Here is a 17898-nt window from a genome sequence, read left to right on the forward strand (position 1 = left end):
AGAAGAGAAACTTGCCTCTACTTACTTCATGGGCTTACTTGGGGGAGGGGTTTAAAATAACTAGAGGGGGCGGGAGATGTGCTTTGGCAGAGTGAACCACTATTTCTACACTAGGGAGGAGATCAGAACACACTGCTGATTCTCCATAGCTGCCCATCCACAGGCAGTGCCAGTGTTGTGAGGGTGCAGGCCAAGGACAGCAGCCCTAACACGCCTGTTGCAGGAAACTACATCAGTGTTATATTACTTCCACTCCCTGGTGACACTGAGTCACCCTGCAACCCACCTAACAGTTGCTGTGACCACATTTCCTCTGCTGGGGAATAAGCATGTCATGTACCCACCCCAGGCAGACTACAGTCCTGATGCTTCTTGACAGGGGCCACCTGCCAGGCCCAGGCGCCCTTGCAAAGCCAAGTGGATTCGGCACCCCTGGCTAGAAATTCCACTACCAGGTTTTGGTTCCCTGTTAACATATATGTCCACCTGCCCCCATCAGATTTTAAAGCGTGCAAAGTCCCTTGTGCTAAGGCATGAAGTCACTGTGGGTGAGTTTTCAAGAGTGAGAGGTTAGAGGAAGCTGAGGACACTGGCTGTCATAGACTGAATGTTTGTGTCCCCTGAGAGGATCGGATGTCAACATACACATTTTGGGGGGACACAGACATTCCATCTATGACAGGGTTTGGTGTCTAGTGACTGGGCCTCGCCAGACACAGAATCTGCTGCTGCCTCCATCTTGGACTTCCCAGCCTCCGGAGCCACTGTTTGTAAGCCACCCCATCTGTGGTATTTTGTTACAGTAGCCCAAGCTGACCAAGACACTGGTGAATTAACTTTGGGGACAATAGGGAGGCAATGAGGAGGTAAGATGTTTCAAGGAGGAGTCCTGAGGCATGACAGGCACACCCATCCTACCCAGGTTACAATGACCCCCAAAGGCTCCAAGGACAGTGACTATAGGGTGGGACTTTGCCAGTAGATGACAAGAGAGAGACCGGTAGGTGGGGCTGGGTGCACCTTTATGCGCCTCCCAGGTTCTTCACCTGGATTGTCCACATAGGACCAATTTGGGGAGAGGATGGGGAGGTCATCCCCTCAGTGGGGCTTGGAAGGCTGCAGAGGTTCTGGCGGCATCCCTTCCAGGATCCAGGCACACTTGGATGTAGAAAGGGCAGTAGGGTCCCAGAACCTTGGGATAAAGCACAGAGATGCAGGGAGTTCAGGGGCTAGGGCAGAGGTTCTGGACTCAGAGAAACCTGGGTTCAGGTGGCTGAATCCACTGAGAAGTGGCCACAGCTCTGCTATCGTTAAGAGCTTTGATCAAGTCACTTGCTGTGTCTCAGTTTCCTTGCCTGTAAACTGGGCATTGTAGTCTAAGCTTCAGGGGGCTATGACTATTAACTGATAAAACAAACAAACAAACAAACAAACAAACAAAAAAACCTCAACCCTGAGTAAGTGCTCAAGACATAATTGCTGTGATTATTAGTGTCAAATCTGTGAAAGTCAAAAATCCCTGCTTTTTATTTGCCTTTATTGATACACTACTCCCTACAAGAGTCTTTCTGTTAGAAGCACAGAAAATAAAATATTAGTATTGACCACTACCTTTCTTGGAAACTGCCCTTTCCAACCCTTCAATGTCACTGAAGGTGAGAGGGGACCAAGGCCCCAAGACTGGAGGGATAGTGCATATCCCAGGGATCTGTGCATTTTCAAGAAAGACCATAGTTAAGACTGGGCACTTCTTAAGCCAGAGGCATGAGCTGCTGATGGTAGAAGTGTGCACAGTGCATGGGAGAGGTTGGGGCAGATTTATCTACACGAGGTAGATACAGTTGATTCTCATCATTCATGGTGGTTTTGTTTTATAAAGTCACCATGAACACTGAGTGAATGCTGAATTGTTGCTCCTAAGGGAAATACAAGGTTAGGTTCCTACGAGCCTCTGGTCACAACATTTTTATCAAGCAATCAACACATAACCTTGTTTTATGTGCATCTCTGTTGAAGGGCACCTTATTGAATATATAATCTTGATTCATTGACACTAAACTCATGCAAACAGAACTAACTCATGCCTGAATAAAGCTTATCTAACACATGTGTTTTCTCTGTAAGACACATCACAGCCTTCTTGCACTTAGGAACATAAGGCAGCCCTTGAATACTATGCTTTGGAGCTTAAAAAGTGAAACCACCAAAAAAAGCATGAAAATGAGAAAACATGACACAAAATAGACCTTGACAAAGACACTTGCTTGCAGCATGGGAGCTGAAGGAAAACAGGGTCACTCTGTTCAACCTCAGCTGGGAATGTGCCCGTTGGACAACTCGAATATTTCATCACTCTGCCTATGTCCTTGAATGGCTTCAGAAGTGTCGATCTGGGGCTTACAAATGCATTTTAGCAAGCAGGCTGATTTGCAAATACAGAATCTGTGAACAATGAGAATTGACTGTAAGCATCCCTTTGTTAGGCTGGTATCAATCATAGCCAACCTGGACATGAACCCTATCTCAGAGCAGGGGGATCTCCACCAGCCAGCCTGGATTCTGGGTACTGCTGTGACATTTGAATGAGGACCCACTACACCTCCCTCTTTGGAGGCCAGGCCAGGCACCAGCTCACCATGGGCCGTGTAGCTCAGAGGCTGCTGGACCACCACCTCTGTCAGCTTCCATTGGAGACAGAGGACAAATTTGGGAGGAAAAGGGGCTATTTGTGGCAGGTGCACGGGGAGTCTCTGTCAGCCCCAAAACTGGAGCTGTCCCATGAACTGCTCACCGGGTTCTGGGTTCTCTCCCCATCATGTCATGCACACATTATGAAGCTGTACATTTTCGTGCCTACTGCAAAGTGCCTACTGTGCACAGGCTGCTGTGCCACACACTGCTCACACATCACCCGGGACACAGTGCAGCCCTGTATCTCCACACTACATGAATGGAAGAAGCAATGATCAGAGAGGTCTCACAGTAAGCCAGGGCAGACCTGGCTCTGGGTTCTGCCCCCCAGTTCCTAGATGAGGATGCCGTCCACGCCCCCACGGGGTCACAGGAAGCAGTGCAAACTGTGAGCGGAGTGGACAAGGGGGTGTGGAATCGGGGCCCTTCAGAAGACCATGGAAACAATGCCTACTACATTCCTGACTCTGCTCTAGGTCCTTACATACATCCACTCATGTAATACACAGCAACTCTGAATTAGAGCCTGTCATTTTACAGATAAGGAAACCGAGGCAGAGAGTGGAACGTGAACCCCAGCAGTTTGCTCCTGGATTCACAGCCCTGACCACCACACAGTACTGTTCTACCACTCAATGTCCACATGTCCAGACAGCTACACTCAGCCACGATGGCCGTATCCCTGGGAGGAAGGCGGCGGGAGGGAATAAAGGCGACCTCCCTGCCCCCACAGCACACACCCATCTCCCGCCAGGCTCCATCCACTTAGTCTCCTCAATACACTCCAGTGAGCCCTCCTGTCCCTGAGCCCACCTTTCCCCTCCTTGGTGCTGAGGCCCTAGTCCAGGCACCAGCCCTGACCTGGACCCCCCAGCAGCCCCCTTCCATGTCCCCCTCCCTGAGCTGCCCCCACATCCTTCTTCACATAGCAACCCAAACGCAGGCCTGCCAGCGTGGCTCCACTATGAAAAAATCTATATGCAAACATTTGTTAGTGCCTGTATTTGTCATCGCCCAAAACTGGAAACAACCCAAACAGGCCTCAGCAGGGAAGGGATAAACACACGGGTAGACTCACACAACAAAATATCCTCAGCACCAAAGAGGAATGGACTCCTGAGTCACACGGCAACCCAGGCAGACCTCAAATGCATGCGGCTGAGAAAAAGGCACATGGCGACACACTGTGATTCCCTTCACAGGATGTTCTCGAAATGGCAGAACGTAGGGATGGAGCAGAAACGAGGAGGAAGAGACCCTGACTACAAAAGGGCCCAGGGGGCTTTTGGAGGGTGATGGAATTTTCTGTCTTGACTGCAGTGGCAGTTGCATGGCTGTCTGTTTGTCAGAACGTGCAGAAACATACACTAAAGAGAGTGAATTTTACTCCGTGTAAATTAGAGTTCGTTATGGGTCCCATCACATCCCCCAAAAAGATAGAGTCCTATAGTACCCCAGAAAGTGACCTTATTTGGAAATAGGTTTGTTGCAGATGTAATGCTAAGACGAGGTCCTGTTGGAGTAAGCTGGGCCCTAAATCCAAACCGACTGATGTCCTTATAAGAAATGGAGAAACAGACGGGCGCGGTGGCTCATGCCTGTAATCTCAGCACTTTGGGAGGCCGAGATGGGTGGATCATGAGGCCAGGAGATAGAGACCATCCTGGCTAACATGGTGAAACCCCGTCTCTACTGAAAATACAAAAAAAATTAGCCAGGCATGGTGGCAGGTGCCTGTAGTCCCAGCTACTCGGGAGGCTAAGGCAGGAGAATGCCGTGAACCCAGTAGGCAGAGCTTGCAGTGAGCCGAGATCGTGCCACTGCACTCCAGCCTGGGCGACAGAGCAAGACTCTGTCTCAAAAAAAAAAAAAAAAAGATGGGGAGAAACACAGAAAGACACAGAGAGAACACAGCCAGGTGATGATGGAGGCTGAGAATGGAGAGGTACGGCCATGAGCCAAGGGACCCCAGGGATTGCCTGGGCCATCAGAAGCTTGAAGGATCCTTCCAGAAGGCTTTTGGAGGGAGAATGGCTGTAACTTGATTTCAGACTTCTGGCCTCCAAGACTTTGAGAGAATAAATTTATATTGTTTTAAGCCACCCAGTTTGTGGCACTTTGTTATGGTAGTCCCAGGAGACTGAGACACAGCTCAGCTTTTATTAATTAATTAATTTATTTATGAGACAGAGTCTTGCTCTGTCGCCAGGCTGGAGCAGTGGCACAATCTTGGCTCCCTGTAACCTCTGCCTCCCAGGTTCAAGAGATTCTCCTGCCTCAGCCTCCCGAGTAGCTGGAACTACAGGCACATGCCACCACGCCAATTTTTGTATTTTTAGTAGAGACAGGGTTTCATCATGTTGGCCAGGATAGTCTCAATCTCTTGACCTCATAATCCACCCGTCTTGGCCTCCCAAAGTGCTGGAATTACAGGTGTGAGCCACTGCGCCTGGCCTATTTATTTATTTATTTATTTATTTAGAGACAGGGTCTCATCCTGTCGCTCAGGCTGGAGTGCAGTGGCATGATCTTGGCTCACTGCAACCTCTGCCTTTCGGGCTCAACTGATCCTCCCGCATCAGCCTCCCAAGCAGCTGGGACTAGAGGCACGTACCACCATGCCCAGCTGATTTTTACAAAAGTTTTAGTAGAGATGGGGTTTCACCATGTTGCCCAGGCTGGTCTCGAACTCCTGAGCTCAAGTGATCCACCTGCCTCAGCCTCCCAAAGTGCTGGGATTACAGGCATGAGCCACCGCACCTGGGCAATAGCTCAGTTTTTTAAATGGGGGAAAGATTCCTGCCTATAGTCTCCATTGCCCTCAGGATATGGCCCAAGAGCCTCTGCTGTCTGGTCCCCTCCCGGGTCCATCCAACAGATTGTCAATGACAGGCACATGGAGCCTGCAACAGCCCCTCCACCCCCACCACGAGTTTACCTGGGAAACTCCCAGGCATGGCTTTGCCTGGCTCTCATGCCGCAGGGAAAGTTCCCCCAGATGCCACCCCAGTCTGAGCAGGATGCCCTTCAGCCAGCCGGGGACCCCTGGCACTCCACAGGACCATCCTGCACCCTGTGGCCACAGCACTGCATGTCACGCCTGTGTCCCCATAAGACTGAGGGTCCCTGAGACAAGGACGGGTGATCACACCCTGGCTGGCGCAGTGCCGTGCAGGCCAAAGCAGGGGTCCAGGGCATGGTGCTGCCTGAAAGTCTATGGCTGAGGGGAAATTGGGGGCTTTGGCCCCTCCCCAGCACTGTGGCCAGCCCCAACCTGCTCTTGTGGCTGGATCCTCTCCCTTGGCTGCCCACTCTGTTTCTCAGATGTTCACAGCTCACAGCCCCCTCCACTCCTGGCAGGCCTCCCAGCGGGCTCCATTCCCTCTCCCAGGGGCCCTCTGTCCTGGGCAATTCCCCTTCACCCCTCTCTTTGGCATCAACCCACCATATACTAATTCAGCAAACACTTATCGAGCCCTGCACTAGATCCTCCTTCCCTCCCCTTAAACTCTCGCTCAGCACCAGTGTTCTTGGGGGAGCATTCTGTACCCTACATGGTGCTGACTTGGCAATACTACCCCACACCCCGCCAGGAAGAGCCACTGGCCTTGCTGGCGGGAGCTTACAGTCTAGTGGGGCTACACACAGAATGAGCTGCCACAGGCGTCGGGGCGAGCGCCCAGCGTGCTGCCGGCTCTTCTGTGGCTGGGTCCTTGGTAGCCTATAGGATGCCTCTGCATAAATTAGAAAAGGGTGCTCCTTGCTGCCCACGGGTGCAGGCCAACCCCCACCCCACCCCCATACATACCTGCCATGACACAAAGCTTGGCAAGAGAATGAAATTTCAGCCCCTACCCAGCTTTGCCTCAGCCAGGAACACATGAGCAGTAAACAACCTGCACCACGGTGTACAGCGGCCCTGTAGGCCTCACACAGCCTGAGAAGCTTCTGGCAAGAGGTAGAGGTGGGGCACTTGCACTTAGGCCCAGAGGCAGGAAAGAGCTCAGCCCCCTCCAGAGGCTAGAGAGGGAGGCAGCTGGTGAAGGCAGATGTGCCCACATTCCATCTCTGGGGCCTCGTGCCACGGAGCCACCTGGGTGCCGCACAGAGCCTTGGAGACAGCCTTGGTGGGAGGCAGCCCACGGGTCCAGAGACCCTGGGGAAACCACTTCCCCTCTCTGAGCCACCAATTCATCTGTAAGCAGGGGCTGGATGAAGAGTTTCCAGAGTGACATGAAGCTCTGACGCCTGAGGACTGCAGAGCTAGGGCTGGGGCGGCCTTGCCCAGTGGAAACAAGACCCTCACTGTCCTTCAGGCCACTTCAATGGGCTCTGGCCCAGCTCCTCCAGACAACCCGCCCAGCTAAATCCCAGGCCATTCTTGGGGCCTCTTATGTCCCAGGAGCGGTCTTAAGCTGTTGTTGAGCGGCTCCGGGCAGGCTCTTACAGGCTCAGAAGAGGCCTGTGCTGTCCCTGGAAAGGGGAATTCAAGTCCCAGCCGTTTCAGGACAAACCTTTCCCAAGGCTGGGCAAAGAGGTGAAGTGGCCACTGAAGACTCCCAGTGGCCAGTGGTCAGCACAAACCCAGCTTAACACTCAGCAAGTGCCAAGATACGGCCCAAGAGACCCCAAGACCGTCTCAACAAAGTGCCGGTGAATGAATGAGTGACGGCAGCATCCAGTAAGGATGCAGGCATTGTTGAGACTGGGCCCCAGGTCTTTATTTTAGTTTAGTTTTTTTGTATACGGATAGGATCTCACTCTATCACCCAGGCAGAAGTGCCGTGGTGTCACCACAGCTTACTGTAACCTTGAACTCCAAGGCTCGAGTGATCCCCCTGCCTCAGCCTCCCAAGTAGCTGTGACTACAAGTGCACGCCACCATGCCCAGCTCATTTATAAAATTTTCTGTAGAGACCGGGTCTTGCTGTGTTGCCCAGTCTGGTCTTGAATTCCTGGCCTCAAGAGATCCTCCCAGCTCAGCCTCCCAAAGCACTGGGATTACAGGCATGAGCCATCGCACCTGGTCTCCAGGCCTTTCTTATGCTGGTGTGGCAGGGACACCAACTCTCAGGAGGTGCTGGAGAACACTGGCACGGGGAGGGTTAACCTAAGTGAGTTCTCAGCCTAAAGCACAGAACTGAGGTGGGGGAAGAGGCATGGCTGCCTTGATCAGGAAACCTAGCCCTTTCAAAGCACAAGGATTTGAGAGTCAGAAACACAAACCAGAATAAACAGTCTAAAGCTTCTGGCGAAAGCTAAAACTCATAAACACTTAATATGAAAAGAAAAAATGTTTGCAATCTAGTCCTTGAAACAAGAGCCTTAGTGGGTGCAAAGCTGCCTTTCCTCTCTCCTCCCTCTTCCTCATTCTTGCCTCCACTAGGAAATGGGGACTTGCAGGTCGCCCTGCAAGGCAGCTGAGTACTTCGGGCATATAATCTGGTGCTACGTGACGGAGACAGAAAGCTCTTTGTGTTCACTAGAACTAAGCTTGAAAGTGATAGAAAATCTAAAATAAGAAATTAAAACAAGATAGTATGGCTGGGCACGGTGGCTCACGCCTGTAATCCCAGCACTTTGGGAGGCCGGGATAGGTGGATCACCTGAGGATAGGTGTTCAAGACCAGCCTGGCCAACATGGTGAAACCCTGTCTCTACTAGAAATAAAAAAACTCTCCAGGAGTGGCGGCAGGCACCTGTAATCCCAGCTACTTGAGAGGCTGAGGCAGGAGAATCGCTTGAACCTGGGAGGCAGAGGTTACAGTAAGCCGAGATCACCACTGCACTCCAGCCTGGGGGACAAGAGCAAAACTACATCTAAAAAACAAACAAACAAAATAGTATGTATTCTTCTCATAAAAAAACTGGTAAGCAGTCTGTAGCTGGGATGATGGTCTAATATGTTTAGGATCCTTACTGTAATAGATTGTGGTTCTATCCTGCATAGCTTCCATGCTTAAGTGTGCTTCAGAATCCAAGATGGCTGCTTCAACTCCAGCCATCACATCTGCATTTCAGGCAACAGGAAAGAGGAAAGGAAAGAAGGACACTCCACTTAAGGGGTTTTCCAAGCAGATTATACTCCCCACTTATATCTCACTGTCCTGAACTTAGTCATATGGCCACACCTAGCTGCAAGAAAATTGGGAAATGTTCAGCTAAAACTTACACCCAGCAAAAATTCAGGGGCCAATCAGCAGGCTCTGCTTCACTCCTGGACTCAAAGGCTCCAGGATGGTGACAGATCTCAAGAAAATGGTCCCTAAACCCTAGACCCACGGAAGTTTTCAGGAGCTTCATTTAAAACAGAGGGGACTTGGAAAGAAGTCAAGATAGGCACATGAAATAACTGACCATTAAAATGATCATAATATGATGAGACCATTGAAGATGGCAGGTAGGCAACATAGGTCCACAACACGGCACGTAGCTATGTGTACCAGAGGTAACAATCAGTGAAAAAAGAACACAAGTTAACACGTACTTGCGCCGGGTGCAGACTCAGATAAAAATGTTTGATGCTTTAAATTACCCTATTTTGGGTATGTCTGTGTATGAACTTTTAAAGTCTATGATACATTTTTTGGAAAATCAATAGCATGTGCACACACACACACACACACACACACACACACACACCACATACATACAGGTGAGAGTCCCCCACTGGTCTCACAACCCAGAGAGTCAAGAACATCATCATCTCAGGTAACCCTGGCAACAACAGCGGGCGATAGAGATCGACTTTTGCCTAACAGAGGAGGGGGAAGAAGGTGCTCTGGCAGGTTCCGTTTCAGTGTCTTGCCCAGAAGAACAGAACTGTGGTCTTTACTACCATGGTAAAAGTCAAACTTGCCCACCCATAGCCAAGGGGGCCCCAACCACCTTTCCAGGCCCATCACACATGGAATCTTCTCCCTGCCCCCACCCCAGATTCTTAGGGCTGCCACACACAACGTGTCCTTTCCCACTCAGTGCGTTTCTCCTATCTGCAATATGCTTCTCTGCATATGCTTGATTTCAGTGGTTAAAATCCTACGTATCCTTCAAGATCCAATTCAAATGCCACCTCTGTCAGGGAGTCCTCCCTACTCACTCTGCACAGCCAACTGTAACAGAACCTCGGCAGCTTTTTATATAGTACCCTGTGCTTTAAATACGCACATATTTCTCTTACTTTCTGTGTTAGTCCAGTTTGCGTCACTATAAAGGAATACCTGAGGCTGGGTAATTTATAAAGAAAAGAGGTTTATTGGCAGGCTCGGTAGCTCACACCTGTAATCCCAGCACTTTGGGAGGCCAAGGCGGGCAGATCACGAGGTCAGGAGATCGAGACCATTCTTGCTAACACGGTGAAACCCCGTCTCTACTAAAAATACAAAAAATTAGCCAGGTGTGGTGGCAGGCACCTGTAGTCCCAGCTACTTGGGAGGCTGAGGAAGGAGAATGGCGTGAACCTGGGAGGCGGAGCTTGCAGTGAGCTGAGATTGCACCACTGCACTCCAGCCTGGGTGACAGAGCGAGACTCCATCTCAAAAAAAAAAAAAGAAAAGAAAAGAGAAGAGGTTTATTTTGGCTCATGGTTCTGCAGGCTGTATGAGAAGTATGGTGCCAACATCTACTCCTGGTCAGTTCTCAGGAAGCCTCCAATAATGGTGGAAGGGGAACGGGGAGCAGGTATGTCACATGGCAAGACAGAGCAAGAGGGAGAGAGCAGGGAGGTGCAAGGCTCTTTTAAACAACCAGATCTCATGTGAACTGAGAACTCACTCATTACTGTGAGGATGGCACCAAGTCATTCATGATGGATATGCCCCCATGACCCAAACACCTCCCACCAGGCCCCACCTCCAACACTCAGGATCACATTTCAACATGAGATTTGGAGGGGATGAACATCCAAATCAAATCATTTTCCTTAGTAGATAAACTGGAAACTCCTAGGTGTTCAGGTGTTCAGTAAATAGATGGATTGATGGATGGAAGGATGGAAGGATGGAAGGGTAGGTGCGTGGGTGGATGGATGGATGGATAAATGGATGGACAGAAGGGTGGGAGGGTTGATAGGTCAATGGGTGGATAGGTAGATGGATGGATGGATGAAGGGTAGGTTGGTTGGTGGGTGGGTGGATGGATGCAAGGATGGGTGGGTGGATAGGTGGATGGGTGGATAAGTAGATGGATGGATGGATGGATGGATGGATGGTGAATAGAATGGATAGGTGGATGTCTGGATGATGATTAGGAGGATGGGTGAAGATAAATGAGAAGACATCCATTGTGAGAAGAATCCTTGAATATATTTTAGATGGATGCTCTGTCAAAAATGTCAAGAACAGAAAGAAGCAAGGATAATAAATGCTGTCACCAGGTGCCATCGGTAGAGAGATAAGTTCTTGCTTTGAACTGCTACATCCCTGGAGAAATTTACATTATCAGTCTGTGACATTGACTGAGATTAAGGAAGCTGGGAACACGGAGGTTAGGGGAAAAGGTCCCTGGTGACTTCTTTCTTGACAGCTTGTTCCCTTTAACCAGAGATCATCAGATTGTGAATTTCAGATGCAAAGCCCTTTATTTCTTCAGTCCGTGGAGGCGGATGAAGCAGCACACTTACTGACCCACAGAACAATTTAGCTCTGGGAAACTCTGGAGGAGGGGAAGGCCTCTCTGCTACTGTCGGGGTGCCCTCTATCCACCCCTCTCTCCAGCTTGCCTTTCAGAAAACAGGTTTTTGCATCAGTCCCTGACACCCCATGTTGAATGTCAGTAGGGAGGTAAGGTGGCATTTAGCATCTCTTAACTAGGGAATAAAAAGTTCTCAGCTTTGATGAAGATCCCAGAGTCAGGGGCAAAATGGAGGCCACCTTCTAGGAGAACCCCCCCTTAGGGCAGCCCCTCGAGGATGGGCCCCACTCCCACCCCCCTCTACTGGAATCCTTGCTTCCCCACAGCTCCAGGCCTGTGTGCAGAGCCGGGCTCTGGGGCTCTCAGTCCCAGAAGGTGGGGATGCAAGCGCCATTACCCCATAGGATGTGGCCTGAGTGTGTGCCGTCACATCGAATACAGACAACAGGCCTTGACCACAACCACGGCCTAGGCCATTTCTGCTAAAAAGAGAACCGACATTTCATTGCAGGCTTGTTCATTCCATTAAACATGTACTGGTTGAGATGGGGGCACCCCTGGGTATTACTGAGGTCAAATTGGGGCAGGGGGCTCTGCAGCCATGTTCAAAGCTTCTGACCATCAGCACTGTTTCTGCTTTGGAGGCAGCCCCTCCAACCCCTACCCCCGTGGAGAGGAAACATGCCAAGGCCACACAGGGGCCCTACTGGCAGAAAAGTGAGAGGAGAGGACACGGTTGTGGCTTCCAGATTCTTCTATAAATGCTGATGCCACACAAATAGTAAGGTCTTCTCACTGCCCTGTGGATGCCAGTGTGAGGGAAGGCCTCCCATGTACCCATCACTCCTCTCTTCTCCATCAAGGCCATGCTGGCAGGAGGGAGGGACTGGCTTCACTGTACTACACTGTGTGTGGGGAGGGAGGCACACAGCATCAGGGCTGCCCTCACCTGCACAGGGACATGTTGGCTATCTCTGGGCAGCCTTGGGCAGGAAGACTGAGGCCTGGCAGAGAGCTCCCTCAGCATGGCACCTGCTTCAACCTCCCTTGGTAGGGCCGCCCCTCAGACTCCAACCCTGACAGGGGCAGGCTTCACAGACGATCTCTAAACAGCCAAGCCCCCCCACCCCCAGTTGCCTGTGATCTCCTCAGCACCTCCACAGCTCCCACAGCCGATGGCCAGGCAGGCTCCACCTCACTGGCCCAGCCACCCTCGAGAGGCTACTCCAGCTCTCCAGGGCTCCCCACCTGAGAAACCTTCCCAGCTTACTGTCCACTTGGCAAGAAGCCATGGGTCCTGCCCCAAAGTGGGCTCCCAAAACCAAATGTACTTTTTTCAAGACTAGGTTTTTCAAAATAAAACCACAGCAATAGCAAAAAGAAAAAGAAAAAGAAAAACCATTTCCTTCCAGGTAGCTTGGTGAGGGTAATGAGCCAGAAGTCTCCTGGATGGGTCTTTGTTTCTCGTGAAAGTGCCTGCATGTTCCATGGGCCACTTCAGCTCCAATGGGCACTTCGATCCCCTGAACGCTATTATTCTAGGACACCAGCTTCTGCTGCCTGCTAGCTGGTAACTCGGAGAGCCGCTGTCAGAGCAAGCAGTGACCTTAAGAACATGGAGCTCTTTTCTCAGATGGGAAAATGAGGTCCAGAGAGAAGGGAGTGGCTTCCTAGAATAAAATCCTAAAATACTAGAGGAGACAGGACCCCAGATTCTCTAGCCCTACTGATGACCTACAACATGCAAGTCCCCACACCTCTTTCAAACCAGCAAAGGACAGTTCTGCCTAAGAAAAGACATGTTGGCAGCCATGGCTGACGCTGATGCTGACCCCCCCCCCCCCCACACAGGCCACCCTTACTTTCCTAGTTTCTCAGTGGTCCAGAGACCCGCATTTGGAACCTACTGGCGCCCCAGGGCTCCCCCAAGTCTGTACACCAAGCTATTCTCCATTCTTCCAGCTGAGACACAGTATCCAGGGCTGGCCTCTCCTTCCCCCATCCTTTCTCCCTGACAAGTATCAGGAGCACAGGTGGGGAGGATAAAATTAGGTGAGTCGGGGTCAAGCAGGGTCCCTACTCAATTGCCTGGGTGGCCTCCTCTTTCCAGACTTGGAGAGGAGTGTGGTAGCCTTGTGGTGGGGGTCACCAGCTGCTGCAGAATAGAGTTGGGCTCCAAGCCCCCAAGCCCTCAGTCTCCCCCTACTTAGCCCCACCCTGTGATCTGGGTCACCTTGTAAACACCTCCAGAAATTCAGGGGCTCCAGGGACACAAAAGATAAGGCTGTGCAGCCTTCAATCAGTGTGTCATTGGCCTCAAGCATTTATTGAGTGCCAAGTGCGTGTAGGACACAAGGATATGGAACAAAAAGACCTGACCCCTTTCTTTGGAAGTTTGTAACTGAAGTAGGAAGTCATAATATGAAAGAGGTTTTGGCTTCTCTCAAATTGCTAGGCAAACAAGCGGTTCATGTGAAACAGGCCATGAATATTCAAAAGGCAGGAATCTCTGTGAGCTGGCACGGATGGAAGGCTGCATGGAAGAGGTGAGCCCTGTGAAAAGGACAGAAAGAACCTCATGGGCAAAGGCACAAGACCACAGACAAGCTCTGCATGTTGGGGAGGACAGAAGACACGAAGCTGTGCACCGGCTTCCAGCAGGGCTGGGCTGCGGTACGGAGGGCAGGACTTTCTTGAGGGACCTTTTAAATAGGACAGCATGTCACCTGAGGGCAATTAGGGGGTTGCTGGGGGACACACCGCTTTCCCTGCCCGGCCTGAGAGTCCCTCTAGATTGATCCGCAACAAGCAAACCACCAGGAGGGCCCATTGTGGGGTAGGATGGAGGGGGAGATCCAGTTTGGTAAAGTCATTAAAGTTGTGATTTTCAGTTTTGGCTCCAATCTTGGGGGAAAACATCCATGTTTCAGACACTCCTGGCGGGCAGGAGAAGTTCGACTTCCTGGTTCTCAGAATAAATGCTGGTTCGAGGCAGTGGTTGTATCAACAGGACATTCTGGAGTTGTCCGTCAGAGCAGCACCAACCAATTACCCAATAACAAGATGATAACACCTGGCCCTCCACTCTCTTCTAAAGGTTACTCCCTAATAGGATCAGATAGCAGGGGGCCAACAGGAAGAGGCCTTTGTAAAGCAACGTGTGTCATGTACTTCTGGGTTTTGAAGGGCGCACTCCCCGCCCCACAAGCCCCTCCACCACACTTTCCCACCACCCAAGCCTTTGCTCAGGCACTCCCCTCCTCCAAGCTGCCTCCCCTCTTCCTTGCTGCCCACCCAACTGTGCTCACTCATCACTACCTAGATGACACAGCTTGCCATGTCTTGCCATGACAGGTGGAATCTTCCAGGGGGTCACAGAGACAGAGTTTGTGGCCATCTGTCACCCATTCTTTCCCTGTCTCTGTTCTGGCAAGGGACTGGGAGGCAACACAGACCACCTCAGACTCCTATCTCCAAAATGGAGCTCCAGGGAGGCCTAAGGGGATGGTGAAGGGTCTGGGTGTCCTCCTTCAAATATCACGCCTCTCTCTGCTTCCAGCTGAGATCAATTCCTGGTAGGTTTCCAGTTTTGATTTCTGTATCTCCTGGGTTAAAATGCAGGAGCCCTGTGGCATTTTAAGCTTTTCACACTTGCTACTTCAGTGAAAATCACGGATCAGGGACCCAGGGCCAGGATAGAGGGGCACCAAGGGGGTAGGGGAGATGAGGAGGGCCTCAGGGATAAATGTGCTGTGACTCCTTCATCCCAAGGGGATCCTGCATCCCCAGACCCTTGCACTCCCTGCTGCTTCTCAGAGGATGTACTGGGGCTTCTTGTGGGGTGGGGGGCAGGAGTGCAGGCTTGAGCTGGTGAAGTGACCCTTTGCTCTTGTGCACCAGAGCCTCTGTTAGGATCTGGAAAGGGCTAGGTCTCCTAAGTGCCAGTCAGGAGCTCCAGGAACATTAGCTCTTTGAATCCAGGAAGCCAAGGTCAAGGGACAGAGCTGGAGCTGCGAGCTCACACCCTGAATCCATCACTGGCCCTGCTCTAGGTGGGCCCCACCCAGAAGAGCCCCCTGTCTCAACCTGGACTGGGTAACGGGCTCCTCTTTAGGGCTCCAGCAGGACCCTTGCATTAGATCAGGCCAAGGCTCAGGAGACGTGAATTACCACCACCTCCCCCAATACCAGGGAGCCCATTTCCCCTTTCTGAGTCTCTGGTTCCTCATTGTTGAATTAGGAGATTGATTAGGTCAGTGACAGCCACATTTTTCCGGCAGTGGAATCCTTTTTCAAATGAAATCTTAAGCAGACCTTTAACATGGCAAAGATGTGAAAAGGTGACTGGTCTACTTGCCACGGTGGGGTTGCATGGGGGTGCCTGCTAGGTCTCTCCCTACCCCCTGAAAGCTACTGGCCTGAGTGGACTCTGAGAACCCAGTCTCAGCAGACTACACACAGTTTGGCATCTGTCCCTGAAGCACTGGACCCTGGGCAGACAGAGCCCCACCAGAGTCATCCTCCACTCCTCTCTCCCTCCAATCCACCGGCAAATCCTCTACCCTTCAAAGCCCTTCCAACCCAAAAGGTCCTCCAAAACAAAGCCATGTTTTTAGCAACAAACCAATATTCATATAGCGCTAGAATGTACCAAGCACAGTTCTAAGCAGGCCTGAACGGATGCGTTTCCCCTAAGCTGCCTGGGGGCAGCTGCTTAGCTATGAACTCAGCCAGTCCATGAAACAATTCTATGTGGTGTGTGTTGCTAGTACCCCCAGTTTACAGGTGAGGCAGGGGCCGGGTCACTTGTCTAAGGTTACACAGTTGGCAAATGGAGGGATCATACCTAACAAATGATAATAATGGTGATAATTATGATTAAGAGTTTACCCCATAGGCTAATGCATTCAACTCTTTCTGTGCATTTAGTCCTCAAAACAACTCTAAGGGGTAGTTACTATTATTTATCATTTTATTAGAAGTGAACCGAGATACACAGAGTTTAAATAACTAAGCCAGTAATGAACAAAAAAAGACAAGAGGAAGTGGGTCATCTAGATCATCTCTGGGAAAAATGAGAAGTCGGTGAGGTCAGCACCCCTGGCCCCTCACCTCCCCTTCCTCCCTGAGAAACTCCTCTCCGGCTTCACCCTGCCATCTTGGGTGTGGCAGATACTTGCAAGTGGGTGTGAGGGTGGTGGGTTCTTCCTCAACGAATTCCCAGTTCCTCCCACCGGACGGCATTTGTCTTTGCAGAGAAACCAGAATTTCAGGGCTGGCAGGACGGAGGGAGAAGAAGGGAGACGTTCAGATCTAGATGAGCTTAAGGCCCCCTCCCAGTCTCTCCCAGCTGAGTGGGAGCCAGTCACCTCCAGCTGTCCCCCCGTTCAGGACTGCACAAGATCCGCCCAACTCTCCTGTTTCACAGAGCAGAGAACTGAGGGCCTGGGAGATGAGGTCACACCGCCAGGCCAGGGAGCGGCAGGGTGTCCATCAGAGAAGTAGGCCCGGGACTTTTAAACCAAAAAGCTGGGGATGGCTTCCCCAGACGCGCTCCTGGGCACCCAGAAATAGGCTTTCCCCGGGAATCCGCCTCCGACCTGGCGTCTCTACAACACCTGAAGCTTCTCAGGACGCCCTCTGAGCTGGGCAAAGCGAGAAGACTTTCTCTCAGAGCCCAGCCCCGAACAATGCCCGAGCTCGCGAGGTGGGGCTGGGGGCGACAAGGAGGCGGAGCGGGGACTTAGCCACCAAGGACACCTCTCCAAGTCAGTTCCCAAACCGTTCGGCGTCATGCATTCCACGCTGCGCCTTCTCCCTCGGGATCCCACAGCCCGCGCGCAGCCCGTGCGCCCTGGACCCTACCCAAGCACCAGGCTCGGCCACGGCCGGTGCGAAGGTCACTGTCTATGGCCAGGACAGAGGGGCGGGGGATAAGGGCCCAGCGGACCCTTGGTGCAGGAGGGCCGGTCAGTTGTTGGGCCGCGGGCGCCCAAAGTTGCGGGGGTCCGGGTCTTCGACCCCACGCCCGGCCGGGCTCCAGTGCCCGAGGGCGCGCGCTGGGACTCGCAGAGCAGCGGGTGCAGCAGGCTGGCGGGGCTGGGACAGCGAATTTGTTTGCAAAGTTCAGGCGGGGCCGAAGCCAAGGAGGGGGCCGCGTCCACGCGGGTAGCCCCGGCTCTGACAGGTAGAGACGCACTCCCTCGTAATCCGTCCACCAACAGCCTAAAGTGTGCACTGGGTTCCCAGTGAAATGCCTGGCCTTGAAAGTTTAGCCGAGTCGTCGGGTCCAGTGGAGTCACCAGGGCCACCCCCTGCCCCGCGGAACCGGGATCTGGCCTCAGTCACAGTGGGGGTCCCGTCTCAGCCCGACACCCCCGAGGTCCCGCGCCCGGAGGACTCTCGGGGACAAAAAGTGGAGTGGGGCGGCCAGGATGGGGGCCGTGGAGATCGCAAGGGAGGAGTGGGCGGCTGCCCGGACTTACCCCGTGGGGTCCCCGCGCGCGGGCGCCCCGGCGTGTCGGATCATGCCGCCGGCACCTCCGGGGCGGGGAACTGAGGAGCTCAGGCGCCGGG

The 17898-nt window shown here is 52.1% G+C and overlaps 1 protein-coding gene across 1 annotated transcript in view; it reads right to left on the reverse strand.

Moving 5' to 3' along the window:
- Nucleotides 1-17892, reverse strand: part of RIN3 (Ras and Rab interactor 3) — a 184307-nt gene extending 166415 nt beyond the window's left edge. The window contains exon 1 of the mRNA XM_011949388.1: nt 17808-17892. Within this exon, the coding sequence (XP_011804778.1) occupies nt 17808-17851 (44 nt within the window). The 5' untranslated portion in view covers nt 17852-17892. The remainder of the gene's footprint in view (nt 1-17807) is intronic.
- Between the last annotated feature and the right edge of the window lie 6 nt (nt 17893-17898).

The sequence above is a fragment of the Colobus angolensis genome, unplaced genomic scaffold (assembly GCF_000951035.1).
Source record: "Colobus angolensis palliatus isolate OR3802 unplaced genomic scaffold, Cang.pa_1.0 Scaffold3, whole genome shotgun sequence".
Taxonomy (NCBI): domain Eukaryota; kingdom Metazoa; phylum Chordata; class Mammalia; order Primates; family Cercopithecidae; genus Colobus; species Colobus angolensis.